The sequence below is a fragment of the Mangifera indica genome, unplaced genomic scaffold (genome assembly GCF_011075055.1).
Source record: "Mangifera indica cultivar Alphonso unplaced genomic scaffold, CATAS_Mindica_2.1 Un_0055, whole genome shotgun sequence".
NCBI classification, from domain to species: domain Eukaryota; kingdom Viridiplantae; phylum Streptophyta; class Magnoliopsida; order Sapindales; family Anacardiaceae; genus Mangifera; species Mangifera indica.
The window spans coordinates 1-19,388 of NW_025401147.1; the positions used below are offsets into that span (position 1 = coordinate 1).

At 34.4% G+C, this 19,388-nt stretch overlaps 6 protein-coding genes across 6 annotated transcripts; 5 read left to right on the forward strand and 1 right to left on the reverse strand.

Moving 5' to 3' along the window:
• Positions 1 to 157: 157 nt before the first annotated feature.
• Positions 158 to 1,503, forward strand: LOC123207000 (neurofilament medium polypeptide-like; the record flags this gene model as incomplete). The annotated part of the gene is made up of 4 exons (XM_044624303.1): positions 158 to 210; positions 319 to 497; positions 602 to 830; positions 906 to 1,503. Coding segments are annotated over 4 exons (1,059 nt in total), but the record flags the coding sequence as incomplete, so codon positions are not given.
• Positions 1,504 to 2,512: 1,009 nt separating this feature from the next.
• Positions 2,513 to 4,419, forward strand: LOC123206977. The gene is made up of 2 exons (XM_044624280.1): positions 2,513 to 3,735; positions 3,783 to 4,419. Exons 1-2 carry the CDS (start codon positions 2,513 to 2,515, stop codon positions 4,417 to 4,419), a joined length of 1,860 nt encoding a protein of 619 aa, XP_044480215.1.
• A 2,475-nt stretch (positions 4,420 to 6,894) lies between these two features.
• Positions 6,895 to 7,546, forward strand: LOC123206995. The gene is made up of 2 exons (XM_044624298.1): positions 6,895 to 7,089; positions 7,192 to 7,546. The coding sequence occupies exons 1-2, from the start codon at positions 6,922 to 6,924 to the stop codon at positions 7,411 to 7,413; spliced, it is 390 nt and encodes a 129-aa protein (XP_044480233.1). The 5' UTR covers positions 6,895 to 6,921; the 3' UTR covers positions 7,414 to 7,546.
• Positions 7,547 to 8,604: 1,058 nt separating this feature from the next.
• On the reverse strand, positions 8,605 to 9,755 carry LOC123206993. Its single transcript, XM_044624297.1, has 2 exons — positions 9,578 to 9,755; positions 8,605 to 9,487 (listed from the first exon to the last, which is right to left on the reverse strand). Exon 2 carries the CDS (start codon positions 9,479 to 9,481, stop codon positions 8,888 to 8,890), a length of 594 nt encoding a protein of 197 aa, XP_044480232.1. The 5' UTR covers positions 9,482 to 9,487; positions 9,578 to 9,755; the 3' UTR covers positions 8,605 to 8,887.
• A 487-nt stretch (positions 9,756 to 10,242) lies between these two features.
• On the forward strand, positions 10,243 to 12,048 carry LOC123206999 (LOB domain-containing protein 28-like). The gene is made up of 2 exons (XM_044624302.1): positions 10,243 to 11,042; positions 11,112 to 12,048. Exons 1-2 carry the CDS (start codon positions 10,306 to 10,308, stop codon positions 11,179 to 11,181), a joined length of 807 nt encoding a protein of 268 aa, XP_044480237.1. The 5' UTR covers positions 10,243 to 10,305; the 3' UTR covers positions 11,182 to 12,048.
• Positions 12,049 to 12,230: 182 nt separating this feature from the next.
• LOC123206975 (pentatricopeptide repeat-containing protein At5g39980, chloroplastic-like) lies at positions 12,231 to 14,565 on the forward strand. The gene has a single exon (XM_044624279.1). It carries the CDS (start codon positions 12,342 to 12,344, stop codon positions 14,373 to 14,375), a length of 2,034 nt encoding a protein of 677 aa, XP_044480214.1. The 5' UTR covers positions 12,231 to 12,341; the 3' UTR covers positions 14,376 to 14,565.
• Positions 14,566 to 19,388: the final 4,823 nt, after the last annotated feature.

A 19,388-nucleotide genomic window follows, 5' to 3' on the forward strand; every position in this document is an offset into this window, starting at 1 on the left:
AGAAGAAAAAGAAAAAGAAGAATATTTCTGACAAGGATAAGAAATCCAGGTCATACAGCTGCTGCTGCTTTTGTTTGTTAAATACTGTGAAAGCTTTTAGCTGTGTTCAACATATAATTTTCTTGTGAAGTGATTTGATGTTTGGGTAACATTTCAGGCAACTGACTCCAATGAACCTGTTCAGCTCCATCAGAAAGATGTTGAACAAGCGTAAATCCTTGTCTAATCCTAATTAATTCTGACATCATAGACCTTTTCCCTCTTGAATGTTGCTTTCTGTGTATAGTATCTTATATCAATAATCTGTGATTTTTTCAGAGACAAGCCAGATTCTGAGCTTGGGGTTACTGCAAGGGTTGAAGACTTGCAAGAATCGATGTTGAACGAATCGAAACTGCTCGATAAACGTTTGGAGGAACTAAGGAAAATTGAGAATGAGTTTGCTGAGAAAAGAAGGTCACAAGCTGAAGCTGAAAATGTTGAAGGTCTAAATCTTGGTACTTGTTTTCCCTCTCATTGAACATACTTCTCTACTATCTTGTAGATTGAATGGCTCTAATAAGTAGTGTGTTTTTCTCCTTTTCGGTGTTGAGTTTTGCAGATTCTTCTGATAAAGTAACAAAGACTGCTGATGAGTTGGAGACGGCGAAGGCTGTAAAGAATGAATGTGGGCAGAGGAGGTTCCAGAGAAGAATGAAGGTGAACAAGAGGAGGTTTCAGAGAAGAATGAAGGTGAGCAAGAGGAGGCTTCAGAGAAGAATGGAGGTGAGCGAGAGAAGGCTTCAGAGAAGAATGGAGGTGAGCGAGGGAGGCTTCAGAAAAGAATGGAAGTGAGCAAGAGGAGGCTCCAGAGAGGAATAAAGGTGAGCAAAAGGAGGCTCCAGACAGGAGTGAAGTTGAGCAAGAGGAGGTTCAGAGAGGAATGAAGCTGAGCAAGAGGAGGTTTCAGAGAGAGATGAAGGTGAACAAGGGGAGGTTTCAGAGAGAGATGAAGGTGAGCAAGAGGAGGTTTCAGAGAAGAATGAAAGTGAGCAAGAGGAGGCTTCAGAAAAGAATGAAGGTGAGCAAGAGGAGGCTCCAGAGAGGAATAAAGGTGAGCAAGATGAGGCTCCAGAGAAGAGTGAATGTGAGCAAGAGGAGGCTCCAGAGAGGAATGAAGGTGAGCAAGAGGAGGCTCCAGAGAAGTGTGAAGGTGAGCAAGAGGGGGCTCCAGAGAAGGGTGAAGGTGAGCAAGAGGGGGCTCCAGAGAAGAGTGAAGGTGAGCAAGAGGAGGCTCCAGAGAGGAGTGAAGTTGAGCAAGAGGAGGTTTCAGAGAAGAATGAAGGTGAGCAAGAGGAGGTTTCAGAGAGAGATGAAGGTGAACAAGAGGAGGTTTCAGAGAGAGATGAAGGTGAACAAGAGGTGGTTTCAGAGAAGAATGTAGCTGAGCAAGAGAAGGTTTCAGAGAAGAATGAAGGTGAACAAGAGGAGGTTATAGAGATCAAGATGGAGGATTTGGATTAGTATTTGAATGAATTTGTATTGCAAGTGCTGTCGATCTTTAAAAGATATACAGAATGTTTTTGAAGCACCTCATTTTGATTACAAATCTCACAAATCTAAAATTCTTAAACCAGATTCTTGAAAAATGTTTTTACAAGTTCTTCAACACACAGTCAGGCCACTCCATCACCTTGCACCACCACCGTGATAACTAATACATCATTTGAATACTTAACTTGAGTATTCAAATTTGGATAAACATAATATTGCTTATTTGAGAATTCAAGAGGATTGAGCAAAAGAGTAAAAAAGTATTGGGCAAAAATATTCAAGTTTCCATTGTGAAACCACACACAACAAAATGCACTAATACTCCAAACGAGAACACAAAGTTTACATGAAAAAGCAATACAAGAAAAGTTATACGGAGAAAATTTTACTATGAATGAAATTAATACAAAATCAAAAAAGGATTAATTTTGTTTTTTAATATGCTACAAGCCCTCACACTCACTCTCGCTTTTCATATAAATTAATGCAACTTTTATATGTAAAACCATAGTAAGTAAGTACATGTGTATCCGCAAGTCGCATGCCAGTAATAGATAGTACAATTCTTGCCTGCATAATCTTTCTGATTTATCAGAGATAGCTGATATTCTATCTGTTACCTACTACATTTACTTATGTGATGAGAAGGCTTTACAATGAGTCATTGGTCTAATCTCTCTACTACCAAAACAAATCTCCTTAAAAATCCACATATCAAATATACACTTATTCTGAATTTGAATAACCTTTTATAGAGTTCAGATCACACCGCTATTGAGCAATTTCCAAAGAAGTAGAACTAGAATGGGTTTGTGATCGTGCAAAATTTTACACCCTAAAGTGATGGTGGATTTCCTATTTGCCCTACTTCCATTTATCAGCCCATTTCATTTATGTTTACCTTCTAACTAGAAAACCCACAAAATCATAACTAACTAATTGCAATTTCTGATTTCCCTCCAAGAAAATAACACGAAACATGGGCAAGAAAATACGGGAGCCTTCCTCTTCACGTTTCATACAGATAAAACCTCTGTCTCTGCCCCCCTCAGCTGAAGTTGCTTCCGCCTCTGAACCACCAAACCCACCGGCTGAATCACTAGACCCTGTGATCTTTAGGGAAGGCTCGCAGATTCAGGAGGCAATGAAGCGTGGAAACTACTTCAAGGCCTTCCAGATGGTCAAGAAATCAGTTTGTTGTCACCAAGACTCGCCTCACTTTTTCAACCTTATTGCTGTAGCTCTCCAGTTTCTTGCTAAAACAGCGGCCAAAGATTCAAAGGAAATGGTCGATTACTTAGATAAGGCATATCAGTCGGTTCAATTCGCCGTGATGTCGATGCCGCATTCCATCCATTTTGCTTCGTGTGAAGTTGCTATTCTCTATCTAAAAGCTTTGTTCAATGCTAAATATTGGGCCAAAGCGATTCAAATTTGCAACAGCGCTTTAAATTTAAAGATTGAGAATTTAACCGATCCGGGAGTGGATAAGTTTCTTCAGGAGAATGAAATGGGGAATTCGAGTAAAGAACTGAGAATTGAGAATGAGAGGAGGATGATTAGTCAGTATTTACATCTTTGTAAGGATGAGAAGAAGCTTACGGGTATGAAGGTTCAAGTGGAAAAGGCTAATAAGAAGATTGTAGAAAATGCAGATGGTACATTACAGGAGATGGTGACAGAACTAGAGAGGATCAGGAAGAAGCTCGAAGCAGTCATAGAAAATTGGCGCACTTTTAAGCAGATAAAGACTCAATATGGTATGGAGAAGTACTATGATGGTAATGAAGAAAAGAAAGAGAAATATAAGTCATTTTGGGGAGCATTGAGTGAAGTGAAGAAAACGGATTTCTGTAAAGTGAGTATCAAAGACCTTGAAAGGCATTCAAAGTCGATAAATTGTCATTTGGCGGGGAATGTTTTCAGGGAAGCTATTGAATTTGCAAAGGAGCACAAAACCTGGAAATGCTGGGAGTGTTGTGATTGTGACAAGAAATTTGGTGATTTGGAGTTGTATAGGAAGCATTTCAGGGAGTTGCATTTGAAGAATCTTGATGGTATTAAACTGCAATCTTGGATTTCCTGTGAAGTGATTGAGTTGATTGAGAATAGGGAGTGGAAGCCTTTAGATGCTAAATGGGGGATAATGACTATTATGAATAAGATTAAATCTGAATCTTTTAGTTCTTCTGATATCTGCCTGTTTGATGAGAATAGCTTAAATGACAGTGAAAGTTCTTCTATTGAAGAACAGTGCAGGATTTTGTTTACATTACAATTGATGAGAATGAATCATCTAGCACATCCGAGGAACATCAGAAATGGCAATTTGATGACGATACATGTGCAGCGATTCTCAATAGTGTTCAGTGGATGTTTCACTTGCTTCTCGAGAAGGAATGTCTTGCACCAACATTTCTTCATTGGGCAATACAATATACGGTTGAAAAGTTTGAGGATCTACTTCCATTTTCTCGGTGTCTTGAGTTGGAATCCATTATGATCATCTGCCTTTTGGGAGCTGTAGAGCTGAGACAGGTTCATGAATTCTTGAAGGATCTAGCAGAAACTTGTGGTTTAATGGAATATCAAGAGACAGGTAGCACTACAGATGATAAACTTTTAATTATAAATCCTGAATTGGTTATTTTTGATACAGTGTTTGATTTCAAACAGAGGGTTGAAATTAGTGATGACTTAACAAGTCTCCTTTTGGATGTGAGATTCTTGGCAGAAGAGCTTAATCTTACTAATGATTTTGAAGATGTTGTAGATAATAATTCTGCAGTAACTTTTGATGCCATTGTATGTGAAAACGAGATTGTTCCTGAAAGTGTTGACTTTGTATCATGGTTATATGAAGCCCAACAATCCAGTTTGTTATGAAGTCTCGGAGCAGTCTGAAAGATTCTCAAAGACTGAAAGCAAAGGAATTCTTTCAGATATTTCTCAAAGAATATTCACAAGTAGAGAGACTATGCGAGTCTGATTTTAACCGCGTGCATAGAATCACATTGGAAGCAATTCAGGCAGTTGAGAGTATATTTCCAAAAGAGATTGAGAAGGGGGATAAAAGTATGGCACAGTCTTATGTCAGACTATTGAGGAAGAGGCAAAAGGAACTTGAATCTAATGATGACATTTCTAGTCAATTGCAGAAAGCTATAATTTACGAAGTTATATCAGATATTCTGAATCGAGCACGTGCAGTTAAAAGACTAGCAGCTTCATGGAATAAGACTGGATTTCAAAGTTTCGCTGAAGAAGATGAATTGAAAATGCTTGAACACTTTGAGACTGCTGAAATTTTTGCAAGATCAACATTGCAGAAGATTAGACTTAGGTCGTTGAAAGAAGTAAGTTTGACTATTTCTACATTCCACATTGTTCTTTTCAGTTGTTGAATGTCATATCATGCCTATTTCCACTTCTCATTTACCAGCATAGCTTCATGAAAATGCTTCAATTGTTAAGTGTCAAAATGATTTCTCTTTGGCCTAACTGGTTCTAGATGAAATGAGGCAATTGTGTTTCTTTGTTTTTGGTCTCACTGTATTCATTCTTGCAGCAAGCCTTTGTTGATGCAATAATCTTCCGGGCTATTGGTGCCATTAAACAACATGAATCGAAACTTGAGATGATGTCTTCATATGACTATAGGTCAATGATTCTTCCTTTGTTGAAGTCTTTTTTGCAGGTATGTTACTGGACCCTCTGGCTGTTTTCTTACTAATTTAATACAGATGGTCTTACACTAAATTTCTTTACCAGACAAATCTGGAAGATCTGTTTGACAAGGATGTGGCGGCAAAGTATGATGCCACAGCCGAAGCTCTAGTAGAAAAAATTGATGACAGGAAAAAATTCGGCAAAGTTTGTGATAATGTGAGAGAAAAAATAGATAAAAAGAAGAAAAATAACAAGAAAAAGTTCAGAAAGGAAAAAAAACCCAAGGTCTTAAAAGCTGCTTTTGGTTTTGTTTGTTTATATTATGGAAGCTTTAACTGTTCTACATATAATTTTCTTGTGACATGAGCCAATGTTTGGTAAAAATTTAGGCAGTTGACTGTATTGAGACCTTTCAGCTCCATCAGAATGATGCTGAAAAAGAGTAAATCTCTGATCTAATTCCATTGCAGTACTCAAATTATAGACCTTTTTTTTTCTTGAAGTTTGCTAACATACACACCCTGAAGGTTGCTTTCTGTCTATAATATCTTATGTCAATAATCTATGAGTCTTCAGAGACACTCCAAAATTTGAGATTGGTGTTTCTGCAAGTGCTGAAGACATGAGAGAATGGACTGTGATCGAGGAAAAACAGCTTGAAGAACAGTTGGAGAAGCAGAGGAATTTTGAGAATGAGTGTGCAGAGAAAAGATCTCAAGCTGATGCTGAAAAAGTAGTAGGCCTAAACCTTGGTACTTCTGTTTTCCTCTCATTTGCTTATGTTCTGAATTTTTTTTATTTTTGTGCTAGATGATAGTTTCATTATTGATAATAGCATATTTCTAATAACTTCTACAATTCCTTTGATTAGAAGTTTCAGATTCTTCTGAAAAACGAGTAGAAATGACCAAGAATAAGATTAGGAGGAAGAAGAAAAATTTCAGAAAGGACTGGAAATCCAAGGTCCTAACTCCTCCTGCTTCTGGTTTTTGTTTGTTTATAATGGAAGCTACTTTTCAGCTCATAATTTTTATGAAATGATCTCATGTTTAATTGACATGTATAGGCAGGAAGTTCTAGTGTGAACTTTCAGCTCCATCAATGTGAAGCTGAACAAGTGTATATCTCTTTTCCAATCACATTTCAATACTTGAAAAGTTTGCTTGTTGTTTATAGCATCTTATATGAATGACCTATGAGTTTTCAGGGCCAATGCAAATTGCGAGAGTGGTGTTTATGCAAATTCCAAAGAATTGACTGAATCAACTGTAATTGAGGACTTGGGAAGATTGATCGTTATTGAGGCTAAACAACTTGAAGAACTTGCGCAGAATCAGAGGAAAATAGAAAATGAGAGTGCAGATAAAAGGAGGTTTAAAGCTGATGTTGAAAAAGCTGTATGCCTAAGCCTTGGTACTAATCCTTTCCTTCTAATTGAACGTACGCCTGATGGAAGTTTCATAATTGATCATTAATGTTTTTCATACTTTCAGATTCTTTTGAAAAACATCACGGATTTTTATCAACTGATGTGAGGAATGGCAGCACGCCGCGATTTGATGTACACCAATATGTAATTATACAGGTTGTGATTGCATAACTAGATGATGCTAGTCCTTCTAGATTAATAATTCTGCACTTTTCATCTACATTTTACTATCTATTGATTCTATTGCATTACAGTCACAATGGCGGTTAAGACAGCTTCGTGATGAGTCCATGAGTAGATCAGAAATATACCACACTCATGCTGGAAATCCATGTTTTTTATGTGCTCTTCAGGATTCATTTGCTGTCATGCATATTGCCTCTAGAATTATGCCAGAAGTAGCTTTTGTGCCAGTCCCTTCAAGAAAATTGCCAGTTAACTTTTTCTTCAAGGACTGGGTGGGTGCACTGCAGACTTTTTTTCTAAATCATCTTTCTCTTCCAAGTTTTTAACTTCTGAATTGACTAATTGAATTTCTGATTTAAATTTCTCCTTTCTAGTTAAACTCAGAAGATGTTCCTGAAAGTGAGCATTCATATGAATTGAAACAACAACTTGTTGCTGAAGTAATGAAAATTGTTGAAGAGCTGGAGGCTGAGAGGAATAGAAAGAATGAAGCTAAACAAGAGGACCTTTCAGAGCACAAGATGGTGAAACTGTTTGTTGAATCAACAAGCTTTCGAAATGAAATTACAAAAACACAGCACATACAAAACTTCTGATTGATTAAAAGAAGATAATACGTATATAGAGCTTCTGTACAATTGAAATTACAGTACAGTTTCAGCTTCGTTCCTCACATCATATGTTACAAATCAATGCTATGCTAGCTGAAGATTCCTGGCCGGCTGCCTACTTGAGATCCTTTGCCACTGGAAAAAATGGCAACAATCAATAAATACACATGTAACACCTAGATAAATCTCATATCAGCAAAATACAAAAAAGATATTGGATATAAATGAACATCTCACATTATTTAGAAATATTAAGATAAAACTAGTTATATAATCTTTAAGCGCTAAACAAATAAAATGAGTTTTGGGATGCAAATTCTAAAAGCAAAGCCGTAATAAACTCTCTATCCAAAGCGGATAATTTGACACTATTAGATTAAGATATTACAAATGATATCAAAGTCACTACGAATGTTTTTTTGACCAACGGTAGGATAAAATTCAGTAAGGATGTTGAACCCAATAAGAGGGTAAATATAACATCCTTAGACAAATCACAAATTAACTAATCACGGGAGAGATATTAGGTACGTATGAGAATCTCATATTACCCAAACTCAATATTGTGATGGGTTTTGTCAAAAAGGGACAATAATTTAACATTTGACCTAAGATGGTACAATATATTAAAATTAGAGAAGTAATAGGGGATTAACAAAGACTTACCTTGAGCTGTTGAAGGAACAACAACAAGATGCATGTGACATTATTTGGAGGAAGATGTAACTTGCTAGGATGCAGCTTCCCATTCAATGGATTTCTTGAACAAACAATTATATTATCCATTCCTATCTCTTCTTTCATAGCTTATTTTCAATTCCTCCACCCCACTTCCCTTAAATGTGAAACGAAGCTCTCTTTGTATCATCAACATTGCCATTTTCATCAGTCAAATTATAAACATGTCTTCCCTCAGCTCTTGGTGGTGAAGCTGCAAACGAAATAGCTTGCACACAGTTATATACAAAACATGTGAGAGACATCAATTGTGAAACTCAAAAATAAAATCATAACAAATTATATGTTTAGAATGAACAATATTTTGATAATCTATCGAACTATTAAATCATGATATCAACTTTATCGTGCGTATTCTCTTAAACAATGGTAAATGAGAATGTATGACACATCATTGGGCATCAGATAAGATTGGTTGAATTCATTTAGCCTCTAAACTGGAGTCCAAAGCAAACAAATCTTAACATTTGGCAGGGTTACAAGGAATTACATATACAATTTGTGAATATTACGTACAAAATGACATATACATTTTGTACAAAACATAAAGTATTATTAATATTTTAATCAGAAAATTACAATTGAAAATAAATAAACAAATTCTTAACGTATTCGTAGGAACATGTTGAATACGTTTTACATTCTTCGTATTTTTTTCAATCATTTTTAATTTTCTATAAAAGAAAAAGAAAATAAAAACACAATTTTTTTTAATGGACACCTAAATTACCTCCTCATTTGAAGGGGACTTTAGCCAAAAGGCAGTAGGAGAAAATGTTTCCGCTGGTGCATTCTTCTCAACAGCCTTCAGTGGACGCGGTCCGGCGTGTGGCGGCGGGGTCGGCGACCGAGGAACGGAAGTAGGTTTCTGAAACTCTAAAACATCAACATCCCATATAATCCATTCTTGCGTGTGGCTTCTGTGTGGAATGTCATGCGTGACTGAGTTTCTCCACGGGGGGAGGCCGCCGTTGCCCCGCAAATAATAACCGTATCGCGTCTTCAGCTTCACCTGGACGCCTTCTCGGATGGGTTCCCATTCGACCGACGAATCCAATCTCCCCGGAAGAGTTTGCAGCACCTTCTTCCCGGTGACTCCGAGTAAAAACGGCATGTTTGAAGCTGTTAAGTATTTCCCATAACAGCTTTTCAAACGCAGAACGTTCACATTCGGAACAAACTCCACTGTCCATTTTGCATTCTCGCCGGCGCCATTGCGGTCCTGGGAAACGTGTTCTTCATCTTCTTCGGCTAACAAATACTTGTCGTGGTGGCTCTTGAAACGCACCACTTTCGCTTTCTCGAAGACTTCCATTGCAGACTAGAACAAAAATCAATAATTAAGAAAGAAACCATATGAAAAAAATATAAAAATTCATGCATGAAAGATAATAAATGATTGATTATCTACCCAGATTATTCGAAACTTGCAGATTTTGCTAGTGGGAAAGGAAGAGAAAATGAAGAAGAAAGTGAGAGGTTGATGAGGCTATAGGTTGAGAGAAATTAAAGGATGCCATAGCTTATTTGCTGGTTTCCGGGGCAACAATTTGCTATTCTGGGTTATAATACGAGTAATTTTAGTTATGAGAGAGATTTGTTATATCATCTTAATGGGTTGTGTTTGTACTGAATATGAATACAATTCGTATTGTGTCAAAACATAACTTACGTATACGTCGTATTAACAAGTGTTTGTCATAATAAGATCTACAATCTACTAAAAATTGCAGCCTGAAGGATAATTTTGAGCAAATTATCTAAGAATAATTCAAATTATGAATACTGAATGGATAATTAGATAGCTCCTAATTTTGATTGAAATCATTTTTATACCTAAAATTTAACTAAGTTCAATATTATCAACTGCAACTCTGCAAGATAAATTTCATTTCATTAAGACTCCTAAGTCAGATCCAACTTCCAACATTCCTCTTACAGACAAATTCTGTAAATTAAGAATCAAACGATTGAGGCCCTTTCAGTAACTTTTTCAAATTTGATTTGATAATAAATATTAGATATATTCCTCATAAAAGATACAATTATCATAATTCCGATCATCTAAATCAACTTATCAGTTAAGTATTTATATTCTTCAAACTTGAAAGCAAAATCAACCTTGAGATATTTGGAACCATGCATCAAAATCGAAAATTATTTATGTTAAGGAAGCAAGCTTCATCATCTTCCTCCAATGGTTTTTTCTCACTTTTTCTTCTAGGGTATTATCTATTATGGAATTTTTTAGTCATCAATATGACCAAAATTGGAGGCACAAAACATGCTTGTGCTGCATGTAAATATCAAAGGAGAAAATGTGCCCCTGACTGCCCTTTTGCTCGCTACTTCCCGGCTGATCAGCCCAAGGTGTTTCTGAATGCTCACCGCCTTTTCAGGCTGTCGAATATTGCGAGAATCTTGAACAAGGTTGATAGTGATAAAAAGGATGAAGCTATGAGAACCATTATTTTTGAGTCCACCATTCGTGCAAAGTATCCGGTTCATGGATGTTGGGGGATTATTGGCAAACTCCAGCATCATATACAAAGCTCCATGAATGAGCTACAGTTGGTGAGGGCAACGCTGGCGAGATACAAAGAGTGTGACCATTTTCAAGTACCTTCTTCAACATCACTTTCTGAAATAAGCACAGCTTTGAGTTATGCCCTTAATAGAGGGCAAACTGATATGTATGCAGAAACTGGTGAAATTTTGATGAAGCAAAATGGTTTGAAGGTTGAAGAAAATTTTATTTATAATGATGCTAAAGAATTTCCCATTACAATTCCAGAATTACAAATTCCTGAGGATTATGACTACCCCTTTGATACAAATGGGTTCATTAATATCAATCCATGCACAGAATCTTCAAGGTGAGCTTTAATTAATGACAAACAATTAATGTCAACTTAGTTAATAATATTAATTGTTTCTCTTTGCAGTTTGGAATCAGAGGATGCTAATAAGGAGCTCTTAGTCCAAAGAATAAAGGACGAGAATTCATGTATATAGATTGATTTTTTTTTCTGGGTTTTACTAATTTATAGTTTAGGGATGATTATTTTTCAGTTTACATATTCACCTAGGATTTCATTTGGATTACTGTGTAGAGTTTGTAACACGTTTGATGATTATAGTTGTCTTGATAGTCTGTTAATTATTCTTTTTCTACATGTTGTAAAAGTTACAATTAAGCTTGCAATAAAATCAAGCTGTAACTATCTAAACCAGATTCAGTTGGGCTATTGTTGAGCCTGAGTTTGAGTTTAAGCGGCTCGAATGCTACTTGGAAAGGCTATTTGCTCCTCTGCATTAGATTCAGAGCAAAACTCATCTTTGGCTTCTGCACTTTTGATCGTGTACCATTTGAGTTGTCGAACACTGAGAAAGTTTTGGTCGCATAATGTCAAGCTTTCACATTGGAAATATCATGTGGTCTGTGCAATTTGCAACAAATAGCTGCTTTTCTGCTCATGTTTATGTGATTTGCAGATCATCTGGTCTCCACCAGCACTTCCTTTTGTAGCACATCCGGTCTCCATTGCAATTTTTTGTTGCCTCGGTATTCCTTGCAGGTGATTAGGCATATATTGTCTCCATTGCAAGGTCTGTAGTCCAAATGTCTTTTGCAGACTCCAAGTTCATGATCCTTGTGCTAGAGAATGGACAGACTTCAGCTTTGGACTTTCTAATTTTTACTTTTCTTGTGGCTATTGAGTTGAGCGATGGTAAGATTTGCAGGCAATGGAGTAATGACACAATCTTCCTCTCCTGCCTCTCTCAAACACTATGTGGTGCAATACAGGTTTCCATTATTTCACATTATAGTGATTTTGGTTTGTGATTGTGGACTCAGATCCCTCAAAACAATTGTTGTAATCCTTCCCAATTTGTTGCTTTATTGCACAAAAACAATAAAAAACAAAACAAAGATACAACAAAAAATTTTTAATAAAGATAATGATTTTGAGACTGAAAATGATTAATATTATCTTAATTTAATGTATATCCTTATATATATAAATTCATAAACAAAAAGGTTAGTCATAAAGACATGACTAACAACTTCTCCTAACAAGCTATAATTTGCAGTGTAACAGTGTTTAGCAAATCCAGGAGCCAAGTTTCATAAAAGGTTCAGAAGAAACTCTTTTGTAAGAACTCTAGAAAAGATGTGTACGTTCTCTTTGGCTTCTACTTCCATGCACGTTCTAGACTCACTCCCATCTTCTCCATTTTCTCTTCCACTATTACCCCTCTCCAAACCACATTTTCACACCGTACCTGCCAAACCTAGAGCCCATTTCTCACTCTACATTACATCCTTAGCTTCTTCTCCTTCTTCGTCTCCAAAAACCAAAGACGTATGGAGAAAAACTCCCCTCAAAACGACACAGTTTCACAAACACCCCAAGAAGCAAAACCAACTCTTCTTGGACCACAGCGTGGACATGGACGAACTCGTACAATCAATGAGTCAAACACAAAACGAACAAGAACTATACGCTTTATTATCACCGTACAAAGACAGACAACTCTCAATTCGTTTCATGGTCTCGTTATTATCTCGGGAGCAAGATTACCAGAGATCATTAGCCATTCTTGATTGGATCAATGACGTGGCTCGTTATTCGCCGTCCGTGTTTGCGTACAACGTTGTTTTGAGAAATGTTTTGAGGGATAAAAAATGGGAGCTTGCACATGGCCTATTCGATGAAATGCGTGAGAGAGGTGTGGCGCCCGATAGGTACACGTATTCGACGCTTATAACGTGTTTTGGGAAAGAGGGTATGTTTGATTCAGCTCTTTCTTGGTTGCAATTGATGGAACAAGACCGGGTTTCGGGTGATCTTGTATTGTATAGTAACTTGATTGAGCTTGCGAGGAAGTTGTGTGATTATTCAAAGGCAATTTCGATATTTTCAAGGTTGAAGAATGCAGGGATTGTGCCTGATCTCATTGCTTATAATACAATGATCAACGTGTTTGGGAAGGCCAAGTTATTTAGAGAGGCAAGATTGTTGATTAAGGAGATGAGGGAAGTGGGAGTTGTACCAGATACTGTTAGTTATTCAACTCTTTTGAATGTTTATGTTGAGAATGGGAAGTTTGTAGAGGCGCTGTCACTGTTTGCTGAGATGAAGGAAGTGGATTGCCCGCTTGATCTTACAAGTTGTAATATTATGATTGATGTTTATGGGCAGTTGGATATGGCTAAGGAAGCCGATAGGTTGTTTTGGACAATGAGGAAGATAGGGATTGAACCTAATGTTGTTAGTTATAATACCCTTTTGAGGGTTTATGGTGAGGCTGAGCTTTTTGGGGAGGCTATTCATTTGTTTAGGTTGATGCAAAGCAAGGAAATTGAGCAGAATGTTGTTACTTATAACACGATGATGAAGATTTATGGGAAGTCTCTCGAGCATGAAAAGGCGACTAATCTTTTGAAAGAGATGCAGAATAGAGGGATTGCACCAAATGCCATTACTTACTCAACAATAATATCTATTTGGGGCAAGGCAGGGAAATTAGATCGGGCTGCAATCTTGTTTCAGAAGTTGAGGAGCTCTGGGATTAAGATTGATCAAGTGCTTTATCAAACAATTATTGTTGCTTATGAAAGGGTAGGTTTAGTTGCTCATGCAAAGCGTTTGCTTCATGAGCTCAAACAACCGGACAACATCCCTAGGGAGACTGCAGTATCTATTCTAGCGAAGGCGGGTCGGATAGAGGAGGCTACTTGGATTTTTAGACAGGCTTTTGAGGCTGGGGAGGTCAAGGATATATCAGTATTCGGTTCCATGATTGAGCTTTTTTCAAGGAACAAGAAGCATGCAAATGTCATTGAAGTGTTTCAAAAGATGAGAAGTGCAGGATATTTCCCTGATTCTAATGTGATTGCTCTTGTGCTGAATGCTTATGGAAAGCTCCAGGAATTTGAGATGGCAGATGCTGTGTATAAAGAGATGCAAGAAGAAGGTTGTATCTTTTCTGATGAAGTTCATTTCCAGATGCTGAATCTGTATGGTGCAAGAAAGGACTTCAACACTATGGAGTCACTTTTCGAAAAGCTGGACTCTGATTCTAACATCAACAAAAAGGAGTTGCATCTGGTTATTGCTGGCATATATGAACGAGCAAATAGATTAAATGAGGCATCACGAATTATGAATCGAATGAATGAAAGAGGAACTTCAAAGCCATAAACTTTCAGAAATGCTAATTGTTCTGGATCTATAATTTTTTTCCCTACAGTTGTAAATTTATTTTGTTGTGCAGATTGTGCTACATTAAATGAATATATTTTCTTTTGAATTCTCATCTTTATACAATCACTCCCTTCTGTAATTGTCTTCTAGATTAATGAAAAAACAGTGGCGTAAGCATTACAGTTTTGCTTCTTGATACAATTTACTTATTATATTGCAAAAAACTATGGAGTAGTAAATGAAATTATTGGTAAGAGCTTCATGAGTTTGTGTCTGGACCATATTTCTTCCGTGCTTCACACACTCATCTTTCTCTTATCCTCGAAATTAAACTGGCTCTCCAAATGAATTATTATCAAGTTAAAAGATTCCTTGACTGTGATAATTGTGATAGTTGTTGAAAGTCTAATCTTCACCTTCAGTCAACAAATTAAAATGGATCTCCAAATGAGTTATTGTCATTTTGAAGATTCCTCCACCGTGATTATTGTGAAAAGTCGACTCTCCACTTTCCACGAACAAGAAAGGAAAATGACTGTCAAGCGAAAATTTAATCTTTCAATAATATAGCGACCTGAATTCTGGAACAAACATACTAGGAGTAAGATAGACGTTCCAGAAGAAATACAGACACTCCAAGCTGTTGAAGCACAGATGTTCCACCTAAATCTCCGAATTATGGCAAAATGTCCAATTGTCAGAGAATCGGTCTCGTTCTCTCTTGAACTGCCATGACAGAAAGTCCCAAATCGGGTGTTCCATTGATGGAACGGTCATTTCATCATAAAAGTAAATTCATCACATTCACTTAATATTAGAGAGAGCTTTCAATCTCTTTAGCTCTCCTTGTACTAAACCTTCAGTATTAGTGATATCTTCTCCATACTTTACCAGTGTGTTTCTTCCATTTTGAGGTATTTCATGTAAATCCTTAAATTATTTTACTGCAATTATTTAATTTATGGGTTTCTGCATAACAATACTGGTAGAAAATTTTCTCTCCAAAAGTTGATCTCTTTCGTATTATCTACATTTCTTCTTTTGCTCTTTGGTGATATCATCTATGACTATTACTAAACCTAATGAGAAAGAATAGCAGTAAGGTATCAACTTTTTGATAACAAGTTTGTCATTTTACCTTTTGGTTGAAGCTTGAAATATGTAGCCATTTAAAGATAGAAGAAAGTGATTGAACATGTGTCCTATATCTTTCGTATTCACATTTGATTATATAATTTGGAAAAGTTAGGAAAATTCACATTTACGGAAATTCTATTTGTGGGGAAGCATTTTAAATTATAGTGAAAGTGATGTATTTTCCTTTATCTGCATAGAACTTTGAAGCATAATACCTTACTTTCAGATTAGGTTTTTGCAGTATTCCTGTTCCAGTGTCACTCCAGTTTGTCTTAAGTCTAACTCAAGACAAGAATTCAGGTGTATTTGAATTTTTATCCGATCGGGACTCGTTGGTTCTATAAGGCTTTACAACCCAAAATATGTTTTAACATTTTTAAGGATATGAAATGTATATACATGCCATATACGATTCGCCTATAAGTCTCATCAATTCAACCAGTCTGACTGGGAATCGACGTCATATCCATTGCGAGTTATGATTAAAATTCATTTTACCCATCAGATCAAATTGACCTAGAGTTGTGTTGGGTGAATGGTAGTGAATCAAGGTTTATTCGTAGAGTTTTCTTCTAGGTTAATACTTTAATAGTGTAGGGCTGCTCTCTCTGGTAGCTGCCACTGCCCTAACCACCAGTGTGACCAAATTTCATCTGCTTTCTGAAATGGGGTCCAATTACATTTAATACATAAATTAGGAGAAGCTTGCTTAAACCTTAAGACTTGAGCAACGGCATGAGCATTCAGTTTTGAATTCTTAATTAGGTAATAAATAATATATCAACATATAATTAAATATTATTTTATCTTTAATTTAAAATTATTAAATTATATGATGATATAATATTTAAATACTTAATTAAATATTTAAAACCAAATATACATAATTTTATTGTTATTATTTTGTTTTATTTTTTATTGCACAAAATCATACAAAGTCTAGACATATTAATAACAGTAGCAGTTGGTGTTTGCATATAGATTTCACCAGTTGAGAACTTTGTTAGGCCACCAGATTTATACACACAGTGAATAAATTATGCAAGACAGTCACAAAATGGGGATGATCATATGCCAACTATTTCAACCAAAACTTTATCATATTTTTGCCCTATAGATTTTACTATGCATTATGTATGTATGTATGTATGTATATGTCAACTTCAATCTCTTTCAAATATTCAATTGTTTGTAATAAATATGACTAAACATTCTATGGACCTTAGATTTTCAAAAATTTATATTGACCAAAAAAAATCAAAGTCTAGGACACGTTACCAAAATTGACTTAATGTCACTAGGTTTCCATTTCAGTTTTGATTTCTATTTAGAATCAACTTATTTCAAATAGGTTTTAATTTCAAATTTTGTGAAATGGAATTGTGCAAGTTTGTTATAATTCCAACCCTCTAAAGAATCAAAAACGATTCAAAAATTGAATTTAGAACCATACTTAGGTTATCTGATCAAAAACCCAACATAATTTTTTTTTTTCATATCTTTGTAACAAATCATCATCGTTTTATCATAACATATGAAAAAAACCGAAAAATTATATTTCAACACTTCACCCCCTTGCTTTGCACACGAAAGTTTCCAAATTTTTCATTAAAGTCACCCACAATATCATTTTTCTGTCTTATCTATTGTTCAGTACGAACAAGAATGATAGGTGTGTTTCTATTTTGTTTTGTTTGTAAAAAGTTTACAATTTTGTAATCTTTGTTTGCTTTTTGTTTGTGTCAATGGTTTTTTTTTTTTTTCAAGTTTAATGTCTCTCTTTTTTTGTTTCATTTTAATGCCATTTCTGGTATGTATGTATGTATGGTGCATGTATTTTAGAAAATGAGGATGAGGGTGTTCTTTAATCATATGAAGGGTGGAGCTTTTGTTGTCCTCTTAAATATTTTCAATAAGAAATGGTCAAAATTTCAGTATTTTTTTATAAAAAAAATTGATTTATTGAATGATTAAAAAATAAGTTTATTCAATAAAAATAAAAGTGATAGTTTGATCCTACTAATTAAGTGTGATTATCTCTTTTGTTAATGATTTTTAGGTGAAAGTTTTGAGCTTTAGCTTTTCTTCTCAAAAAATTTCTTTAATGAATTTGTTCTCGTAATCTATATGTTTAATATTTGTAAAAAATATATCTTAAAAAATAAATTTTTGTCCGATAAAAAATTTATAGGTGAATAGTACCAAATATTTAGAATTTGAACTAATCGGATAAATTTAAGATAAGAACATATTTATGTAGAATTCAATTTTAATACATAAATCTTAAGATTCGACCAATTTTGATTTTGATTTTGATTTTTACAACAAAGCACTTTGACAAGTACACCCTTAAAGATTTTATCTTTTTGTGGGAATTCCAATTGGTAATCAAAATTAATGTTGACATTTTCTTTTTTCCATGTGTATAATAAGTATGATCATATAAAGTCTCTTTAGCTATAGAATTTAATAGAATTGACAGTCAAAAGTATTCCTCTAATAGTCATATTAATAAAATGTTTTCATTTAAATGCATAAAAATCAAATAAGCTATTTCCTCATGCTATATAAAATTAACAAAAGCCCCAAAATATCCTTTTGTAGGTTAACATTTTCCATGATTATGTCATTATCTCTTGAATAATCTAATTTAATTAGCACTAATGACAGCCCTAGACTTTAATAAAAAGGACAGTGCCTCTATAATTCAACAGAGTCTTAATTCCTTTTCATCAAATACATCAAGGAATCAAAATCACTTAGATGGGTACCCACTTGACCTAGAATTTAATCAAAATGGATGGCTAGGGTGATGTCTTTTAGGGGTAATTTGGTCTTTTTATTATTATTATGACTATGAAGTCATTTTTTTTTTTTTTTGTGTAGTTGTTGGGGACAATAAAGTCTGAAAATGAATACCATAATTAATTATTTATTCCCTTTAGTTGAATTATTAGGAAATTTAATTTTTTAAAGAAATATTTAATTTAATAGAAAGCATGCATGCACCACCCTAACTACAATTCTAAATGCTTAGTACATTTAATTAATTTTTTTATAAAAAATATAATTATAAAAAATTGAGTCATTTCCAGCAAAATTTCATATACGATATATAATTATTTTTAATGTTTGTATTTTAAAAATAAATTTAAACTGAATTGAATCTAAATAATGGTTAACTAACTAAAGTTCGTGATTGGTTTAATTATTTGCAAACAATAATATAAGAGAAAACGATGATAAGTTGCAAAATAAGAACAAAAATAATCATAAAAAAAAATAAATTATTAAAGTAAAAGAAACGAATTGAAAAAAAAAATTATCGATGAGATAAACTTCAATACAATTACATCAATAAGCTTTTATCTTAAATTAAAATAAAAATTCAATTTGAATTTGATTTTTTTTAACATAAAGTAGTTTGATAAGAATCCAACCCCTAAATTGATGGTTAGATAGTCTATAATTATTAGTTATATTTATTCATAAATAAGAATAATCTATATGTAAATTACTATTTTATTAAAAAAAATTATTTTTTTCTCATATGTAATATATAATTTTTACAATAAGATTAATTTTATATATAATTTCTAAAATCATATGATAAAATAAATTTATCAATTAAGATATAATGATATATACAAACTATGGATTATATTCACCAATTTTTTAATTAAAGATATTTTTATTTATTAAATATATTTCCAAGAAATTTGTAATACATAATTAAAAAAAAAACATGTTTCACATGCTTTCTTGTATTTAATTGATTTCAAATAATTGAAATAAAAATGTAATAATTATTTTGACTACTTACAATAATTATTAATTTAAGAGATAATTAATTAGACACTTATCTTGAAAAAA